At 40.5% G+C, this 9,835-nt stretch overlaps 1 protein-coding gene across 4 annotated transcripts in view; it reads left to right on the top strand.

The window, feature by feature from the left end:
* The window catches only part of CDK6 (cyclin dependent kinase 6), a 128,321-nt gene that overhangs the window by 87,837 nt on the left and 30,649 nt on the right, over positions 1 to 9,835 (top strand). For all 4 annotated transcript variants that reach the window (XM_027893184.1, XM_027893185.1, XM_027893186.1 and 1 more), the window contains exon 5: positions 8,245 to 8,354. In XM_027893184.1, the coding sequence (XP_027748985.1) occupies positions 8,245 to 8,354 (110 nt within the window). The remainder of the gene's footprint in view (positions 1 to 8,244; positions 8,355 to 9,835) is intronic.

Raw genomic sequence — 9,835 nt, 5'->3', positions numbered from 1 at the left:
CGAACAAAGAACCAGGGAAGGTCTTTACACCTTCCAGCCTGCGCATTGGATTTTTTAGGTGAGACACAGTGTGCGCGGAACTGAGCCCACCCTTTAATCCTAAGGTTCATCTGCCGGGGCCAAGCACGCTTGGACGGTGGCAGCGAGGTCCTCAGGACGTAGATGGATTGCCTTACAGGGCTAACGAGCTCCATCTGCCCGGGGAGGGGCCCCGACCGGGAATCGAACCCGAGTCTCTGCAGTGACAGTGCAGTGTATTTTCCCCTGGACCACCAGGGGCTCCCTACTTTTATTTAAAGTCTGTTGTTTTCAGTGTGGTCTAGTATCTTTATATGTAAATACATTGCATAATGAGCACAAGCCTCATTGCATGCAAAGCTGACCACTTCTGTAAAGAATTGAGCTGTCCCATATTCTGTAGAAGGCTGCTCTGCAGCTCAGAGAAGAGAGCATCATGGTTTTGATTTCAATACACAACAAGACCTGGCAGGTCTTCAACTTTTGTGGGGTCTGGATCAGGTAGGGTAGTATTGCTGACACTATTTTTGCTTCATTCTTTTTGTATAAAGATAAAGCATTTTTCACCTGCATTCTCAGGTAGTCTTTCAGAAGTGTTCTCTGTATTGTGTCAGTAGAGAATTCTGTGAAATATTCTGCTGTTTTCTTGTATTAGTTTTGAGATAAGGTCTGGATCACTGGTGGTTTAAATGTTACCTCATCTTACGAGCCAGTTTTCCTTTCTAGTTGCTGTTGCACACAGATGCTTAGTGCACAGAGACTTTTAAGGTAAAAGCCACTGAACGTAGGTAAAGCATCCTCTGCTGCAGACATGATGTGCGAACACATGCACACACACACACACAGATTCACACCGACTGACAACGGATGTACCTAGAAATATTCTTCAGCAGCATCATCACACTGGGTGATGTGGTTCTTCCTAGAAATAAAAAAAGGAAAATTCTGGTTAGTTGTGTGTGTATAGAACATCAAAGAAATGAATGACTTCTTTATTTGTCATGTTATCTTACAGAAACCATGCTTCCTTCAAAGCACAAATGTTTTAGCATCAAAAAGAGATCAGATTTTAAAACAGCAACTTGATAGGGGGTGGTACATGTGATCAGGATTTGTTTCTCCTATAAATAAATAATTTTTTGTTTGATAATTTAACTAATGATAACATTCATACTGCTTTTCACAAAGCTGTTCATCAGACTTGTGCCTAAAACGGAGACAAATGCGAATAAAGAGATAAAATTGGTATTACCGTGTGCGCTTCATGAGACCCATAGAACTTGAAAGGATTTCATTTTTATGCATATTAAATTTTTTTGTCAAGAAGGAAAGGGCTTTCTGAAAGCCACCAGGATAGTTTGGTACACTTTCACTTTAAAAGGGAAAGTAATTTAATGTTTCTATGAACAGACAAACTATTTATCATCTTTCTCTAAGAAAGAAATACTTTTCTCTAACCATACCCATCTCTGTGATGGAACTGAAAAGAGTTACATAATAGTGGAAGAACCACTACTCAAAGAGAGATTAAACAAATAAAATTGTTCAGACAGATATTATCCCTGGAAACTAAAGCACATTGTATAACATAATGATTATTACATTCTCCATCACAGTTAGGAATAATAATAGGTCTTCAGAGTCAGATCTAAAGAGAGTCCTAGGCTTGCTTTATAAATGCAGAATGCTCAGTGAATGCTGTAAGGATAGTGATAGGAAAACACTGTAAGACAGTCCACAGCAATTAAAGCAAGCACACCTCCTTTCCAAACCAGAGGTGAAAAATGTGTTGAATTCATTGTACAAAGGCTAAAAGGCCCATGCTAAAATCATCTATCATAGCCTCATTACGCCTTTGGGACAGGTGGGTTTTGAAAGCATTCTCTGCCTATGCGGGAGTTTGTTGGGCATGGTGCTGCAGGGTGCAGTGAGGCATCATCTCTCCCCCTGTCCTCATCTCTTTTCTCCTTGCTCCCCCCTCCAGCATTCCCCAGACTACCCTCTTCCTTATTTCCTGGGCCTCTCACACAAAAGCACACACACAAAAAGTTTCCCCCTATGGCATAGGTGTGCTCCACTCCAGAGATTTTTGAAGTCTTGCTGAAAGGCATGGAAGTGGAAGGGGGAGGTGGGAAGTATCACTGCTGGAGCAGAGCAGCTGGGGGAATGACCTGTTGTGAAAGAGGACTGCAGTGCGGGGCCACCTTGGGTTGCGTTGGAGACTCAGAGCAGCGCACAGGACAAGTGTTGGGGCCCGTATTCCTGCAGAAATGACATCATATCATAACTTCGTGTCACCAACCCTCCGGATTGCCACTTCTACCCTGCCCAGTCCTGACAGTCAGTCACTATTCCAAACTGCAGTTAAGGAAAGGTTATTAAGCAAATTCTTTCTTTTCCTAAGCAGTTTTTAGTATTACGCTGATTTCATTTTAAGCAATGTTACACTGTCAGACCAGTGAGCCATTTTAGCATATTCATTTAAGAAATTACATTTTTTTCTTGTCAGACTCTGTGGAGTCTTTTCAACAATGTGTTTCTACCAGGCAAGATGGAAGTAGATTAGGGAAGAGAGCCTCTTTGCAGTGAGGCTTCAGTCAATACGCTGTCTGTAATTCTGTCCTCTTCAGCTAGTCTGTGGTGAATGTGTCAAGCTTAGTCATACAGCTAAAAAGAAATTTTTTACAAAGCTTGAAGAAAATTTTTCAAGTCGTTTTTAGAGTCCCAGACCTGAACAAGAAGCCATGCAGTAGAAGTCCATAGTGAAGTTGGAAAGATCCCACTTTGCGTCCTCCTGAACAGTTTGAAGCAAAAGATTTTTTGTGAAGCTGGGAGACCGTGAAGTGACACTAAACAGTTAGATTCTGCATACTACACCATATGTTCTATAGCTATGTTCCCTCATTTTTGCTCAAAAAGAAAGGACAAAAATAAATTTAAAGTAGTCAAAAAGATGTTCCAAAGATCATGTCAGAGCCTCATTAGGGAGAAGTGAACAAAAAACCCAAGTTTAAGACCCATGGTAAGGAACATTAAAAAAAAAAATTACACATAATCTTTCATGAGATTTAAATGCTTTAAGTAACAAAATAAGTCAGCATCTAATGGCCAATATAATTAACAAAATCAGCACAAAAAAAGACCACAGAAGAAACCAGTCACAAAAGCAAAATACTTGGTAGAAGAATTTTACTTGGACTCAAGGATACTTTATAATAATTTAAACATCCTGTGAATTTCTTTTGTGTCATGATTTCTGGGAAAGTTAGTGTTTTAAAAGGTTAGATAGTCCTCTTCAAAGCCACTTCAGAACTAATTAGAATAGAATTAATCTTGTTCTGCTTTGGATATTTAAAAGGAAGATGTCTACATTTGTGTAGATGAGATTTTCCTCATATATAGTAAGCAACTGCAGCATGTGTTTATCTGACTTGTACAACATGCTTAGGATAAAGTAAGACTAGTTACTGGGTGAGATGAGGAGTGGGCCATGCCTCCCCCAACCCATTGCTCTCCTGGAGCCTCTTCTGAATCAGAGGAGATGAGGGAAGCATAGCAAAATGCCTTCTCTCTGGAGTGAAAGGAAGACCCGGGGCCACAGCGTGACTCACTGGCTAGTAGATTAAAGAGTGCCAGAAAACGTTCGTGGGTACTGGAGCTCAATTGTCTATACTGTTAAATTATTAGAATGGTTTCTGGCACGAGTTATTCCAACCAGCCCTTCCCCAGACAGTTCCTAGGCACAGGCAGTTAAGCATGGACCAGAGACATTCCCAATAAGCAGTTTGCATGTGGTCACCTTTTTTGGGAGGCTGAGAATTTAATAATATGGACATAGACCACTCTGTACTTGTTGGTCTCGGTGCCAAAGGAACATTTCCTGTCCCATTTAATTTCCTAGCACAGACATAGCTGCTGTGTTACAGTCTGATCCCTGCTTTGTTCCTGTAGCTGTGCAACTGGGCATTGGTCTGTACTTAAAGTCTGTGGCAAACCGAAATGTAGTCTTTTGTGTCTATGTTACTCAACCTCATCCCTAAACCACTGTTTGTCTTTGTCTTTTTTGAACTGAATGCTATTCAGACAGCAGCTATATTTGGAAAGGGCTGCATATTGTGCAGATCCATTTAAATTAAGCAGTTATCCAAAAATGAAAATCTGCTCTGTAAAGTAAATGGAAATTAAATGAGACTGACACAATGCCTAGATCTTGTATTAACATTGCTAGTGAGCAGACACTTACCACTAATTCAATTTTTCATCAGAAACAGGTACCATAAAGTGCAGGATTGAAACTCCTGGGGCTAGATGGTGCCAGCTAGCAACATCTGTCTGGTATAATAAGACAGAGAGCTTAATTTCAAAATGAAGTTCTCTTTCTTCTTCTGACTCTAAATCCAGCTCTTCCCTTGCTTCTCATTGAGCATATTTCCTTCTTTAGAGGGTCAGACACAGCCTCGGTAGACTTTTGTAGATTTTCTTTTCCTTTCTAATGCCTCTCATATACACATTGCATTTCTTTTCGTCATGAAGTGCTGCCTAAATCTAAATCTAAGTGCAGAGGAGCAGATGGGGAATGTGATGAAAGGCAGAGCATGTGGGACGTAGCAGGGCAGCAGGCTGTCCACTCGGGCATTTGCGCAGGAGTAACAGGGAATGAGGCACGTTTGGTGATGCTGTCAGGGTGGCCACTGGCTTGTGGCAGGAAGGCAGAGGCAGGAGGGGGAAAGGAGACAGGAGAGAAACTTCTTAGATGAGAGGACTAAAATGCAAAATGGTTGCTCAAGTCTGCAACCTCTAAAGTATCTAGGAGTCTTGTACTGAATTTAGGATCTCCATCACCATGTGAACGTCAACAGAACAGGCACCATTTGCCACATTTCATGCGTGTCAGATTTTCAGGAGAGACAGAACTTAAATGAGATATGGTGATGCAGGTGCTCACTTTTTTCATCCTAAAAATGGGACTTCATCAATCAGCTCCCTATCACGTGTGCTGTCGCTCAGGGAGACCCAGGTCTCCCTGGTGGTATGGTTTACCTAAGTAAAGCATTTTTTCACTCAGAACTGTGCTAAAGAGGAAATGATGATGTGGTTGTTCAGCCTCACCATATCCTGTGTTCAGAATAATTTTCATTTCTACTTTTCTACAAATGTTCATGGAGTGTCCACAAATATTTTCTTGGTTTCTATGGTAAGAGAGAGTGTGAAACTGTGTCAAAACCACTGCATCATGTGCATCATCCTGTGCATTTCAGGAGAAGACCATGACCACAGGAGGAGTCATCTCTAGCATTTCTTGTGTGCAAACTGACATTTGGTACATTTTGATCCCTTTCAGGTTCACATTTTGAAGCACAGACTTGCATGTTACAAACTGTAAAGGTTACTTGATCACTTCCATAATGACGCATTAATGACAGAGTATATCAAAACAGCTCGACACAGGTTACTTCCTCTCTGACTACAACACAGTTAAGCATTAGCTGAAGTTAAACTATAAGTCTTTGGAAATCTTTTTTTTTTTTTTTAAAGATGTAAGTTTCCAAATTACTCAAGTAAAATCTCCCAGTCCCCTGTGTATGCATGCATGAAGTGTAGCAGGGTGCAAATGCTTGAGGAACTGTGCCAGTAAGGGGTCACATGGGAGAAGCAGCCAACGGGCTTCCGCAGCTGTCTGAAAACAGCACTGTTCCTCTGGGCAGGCACAGGGACCAGGCACAACCCACAGTGCTCCTCTCAGGAGAGGAGCAACTGTCCTCTGCCACATTTCCCTGGAAAGGATTCCAGTTTGGGGTATACATTGTCAGCAATGTTCAAACGGTCTCATTACCATGCATCCCCCAGTTCTTTGCCTATGAGAGTGCAAAGCCCTAATGTTGCAGGGCTTGTGGAGCTGGGGAGATTTAATCACCCTTACTCTCCATGTGAGAAGAGCTGTGTGGCTCTCTAACCAGGAATAATGAGGTTTGGTGGTATTCCCACAGATCAAAGATCACACAACTCTTCCTCCTGACACTACACCCAGCCATTAACAAACAGTAATGGATTGAAATTGTTATGTCTAATTTCTCAAAGCAACATTTCTTCAATAAGTTTTTCCACAAATGTACTGAGAGACCAAAAGTGTAGTTCAGCTTGAGAGGTACATCTGCATTAAGAAAAATGATGTGTTTTAGAAGGAATTCTATCTGACTCAGATAGGGCAGCTCTGGAGAGAATCCCTGACCTTCAGTTACCTTTGTCGTCTTTCCCTTGAGTGAATCTCTAAAGAAATTTCTCTGTTTTTTACAGAGAGAAGTGTTTTTGAAAGGCATCACTGGTATGGTAGCAAATCAGGAACAAGATAAATGGAGCTAAATAATGCCCAGCTTCCACAGAAGAATCTGTTTCTGTGGACAGGTATCTGGAAGTGTACCTTGCCAGTGCAGTACTTTGCACTGTGTTATTGAACTGTTTCAAAGACAGATTTTATGAATAAAGATCAAAGTGTTTGAAAGAACTGTTAGCAAATATGACCGCTTGTGCAAATATCCGTGAACCTCCCTTCAATAGCCATTCAGTGGTTCCAAAGGCTGTCAGGGCATGTAATGATTATAATAAATGTTGTATTTGCTTTTGTTTCAGCTGGCTTTGACCAGCAGATTCGGCTGATTACTTCCATTGTTATTTTTCCTTAGAAGACAATTATATTGTTATCATAAAAAGCCCACTATTCATACACATTTCTTGTATTGGTCTTGAAATTCAGAACTCACTATCCTAGTTAACATAATTTTTAAAGTTATATTAATTCTTATGTTTGTTTCTATCCTTGTTTCTTTTCAGTGTTTTTGCTTTGTTTCATGCTCTTCCTGAATACTGCTTTTCCCACCTTTATGTCTGTTGGAGAAACAACCCAATAATTGCTGAGACCTGCCCAGCCCCCAGATAAATAGTCAGAGGTTTACATTATAGCACACACTGAGAAAATATTGGTACTTAGCTGACGGTCATGTGTTGTTATGGCTGGATTATAACTGCATTCAGGAGCAGAATGCTCTGCAGCTCTCAGATTATATTCTAGCAAGATAATAGCTCACACAGTACACTGCAGAAGCTCCGTGTGTTCTTTTGCAGATGTCCTGGAGATACAGTCACCCTCATCTGTATTTGGTCTACTTGTGGGAAACAAAAGGATAAATATAAACTGTCCCATCTCTGTTGTGGGTCCAGCAGGACTCATCAAAGTACATCGATAAAGCAGTGCCAATAAAATTCCCACTGGGTCTCTGCAGCATGTTATGACATAACCACTGAGACAAGAACAGCCTAAAAGCAGGCGCTGTACATAGCATATGTCTGTGGGAAAGAGTGTATCATTTGAAAATACATTGTGAGAGAAGTTAGTGCTGGTCTAACCAACAGCACATGGGCACAACTGTAAAGGTCAGGAATCTGCCAGGAATTCCTGTGCTGTGTTGTTTAGTTGAAAACTGAGAGTTTAGGGTTCCTCTGTGTGCAAGGAAACCACAGTAGACAGCACTTATGCCTTTGGTAAGGGGCAGCTTTGGGAAAGGTTTGGCTCAATGTATATCCAGCTGGTGAAAAAATAAGTTATAATTTCTTCAGTTTCTTCAGAGAGAACTTTTGAGGCAGGTCGGAAGTGTTTACCCGGATTGGCCCATGCCCTTGAGTTGATCCCATTTCTTTTACAGAAAATAGTACATAATAAAGGGCAGAGAACAGATATGTGCTACAGGTTTTGATTTGTCCTGGTTTTTTTTACAATTTGGCTGACTACATATAAAGGGTCCACAAAAGTTGTTTTAACAAAACAAGGCTTTGTTCAGTAGACTAACATTTGCTCTATGGAGAGTCCAAATCTCCACTGGAAAGTGTTTGAGGTCTATAAGCTGCAAAAGCTTCAAAGAGTTTCTGATAGTGTGCTGAGTTATTGAGATGTCACATCAGGGCTGTACTCTGATATTGTAGTTTTCTTGTACCCTGAACCGCACTGTTCTTGATGAGAAGTGGTGTAATTTCCTGAGTCATCATCACTGCAGCTATCCTTACTGAGATTTTCCATAAAGGACCCTTTTCTATGTGATGGCCAAACCTGTTTGCCCTAATATGTGAGTTTTTACAACATGGTTTAATCTAAATGGAAGCTGTGCATACAACACTCATGAGGTTGTAATTCTACGGCTAAGCGTGATCTCTCTTCTGTTCCTTTTTGTTTTACAGGTTGTTACTTTGTGGTATAGAGCTCCTGAAGTCTTGCTTCAGTCCAGTTATGCAACGGCAGTTGATCTTTGGAGTGTTGGCTGCATATTTGCAGAAATGTTCCGTCGAAAGTAAGAAACACAGTTTTATTTTCTTCATGTTTTTCATTTGAAAAAATGTGTAGTAATGCCTGTTGCAGTACACTGAATCACATTTACATTGGAAAGGCCTGATTGAACGTTTTATTTACTGCACCAAATATAAATGTCCACTGGAAGTTCGCACTTGTTGCCATCTTGGAGTCTCTTTTGATGGGAGTCTGCCTCAGCTCTTGGTAAAGCCTGTATGAACATTGTTGTATTCCTGTTGCACCTGAATCCAAATGCAGATAAAAGTGGGGAAGAGAAGCTGTTGTCAATTTGAGTAAAGTTGTATTGTGGGAAGGATTTACCCTGAGGAAGATGGTACACTGTGTTCAGCATAGTCTTCTTCCTCTATAGTTTGTGCATTGGTGCATCAGGTATTGCCTTGTAGTCCCCTCTTGGCATATTTGAGATCCGAGAAGTCACTTTATAGTTTTCCTAGAGGTAGGGAACAGAGGTAGGATTTTTTTAGAACAAGATATGTAGCCTGAGGGTAGGGTAACAGAGATGTTAAATGTAGTCAAACACCACCACCCCCCCATCTTGCTGCAAAATATTGCAGCTGGATGCAGATGAGCTGTGAATGCAAAAGGAGCTCTTGTGTACTGGTTATTCCCCGTTGAAGGACACTAGTATGAAGGTTGTACCATGTAGGGTGTGGAGAGGAACAAACCTGCAAAAATTTTAACAAGGTAAATCTGTCTTGCTGTTAAACCAATTACATTCATTTGGATTGAGCTTATGGCAAAAAGTGCACGTTGTCATCACCTGGGTGATCTCCATGTAGAAATTGAATAGCGTGTTTTAACACCCGCTGTGAAGTCAAAGAATATACAGAAAGAAAATGTGAAAGAAAAATATACTCTGTGTGGCCTAAAACCCAGAATCAGTACAAGTTACAGGGAGAAGCAATACTGCAAGGGCCTTGAGAAACAACTATTTAATTTATACAATGTGAAGTTCAAACTACTTGAATAATTGAAGTCTTGCAAAATAACTTTGGGATTTCACTGCTTACTAATATTGTATGGAAAACTCATTTTTCTTGGGCTTCTTGCCTGGTCAGATGGCCTGGGTAGAGTTATTTTACTCCAGCCTCTCTGTCTCTGACTTAGAAATGAGGTCAGAAAAAGAGATTAAAAAAAAAATGTGGATTTTAGGAATATCAGTTAAACCCTCCACTGCAAACTTCTAAAGATTCAGTCTTAGCCCGTATACTGACAGATTCACAGTAGTGTTAAGCTGCTGACAGTTTTTCTGATTCAAGTAGCAGAATCAACAGCTTCATTTTAGCATTTGCAGTAAGAGTAATACAAGACAAACAAATGCAGAACTTCATTACATGCTCAAAACTCTTTTTTTTTCCTCATATAATTTGAAGTATTCTGACAGATAAGAAATATTGCCATATACAAGCACCACCAATTTAATTTCGTTTTTCTTCTTTAAAGATGTTTGAGCCTTGCTGA

The sequence above is a fragment of the Empidonax traillii genome, unplaced genomic scaffold (genome assembly GCF_003031625.1).
Source record: "Empidonax traillii isolate 1590-97213 ecotype Southwest subspecies unplaced genomic scaffold, ASM303162v1 scaffold384:size1533304, whole genome shotgun sequence".
NCBI lineage: Eukaryota > Metazoa > Chordata > Aves > Passeriformes > Tyrannidae > Empidonax > Empidonax traillii.
Note: the sequence above shows the minus strand (reverse complement) of the source record. Positions and strands in the feature narration are given on the sequence as shown.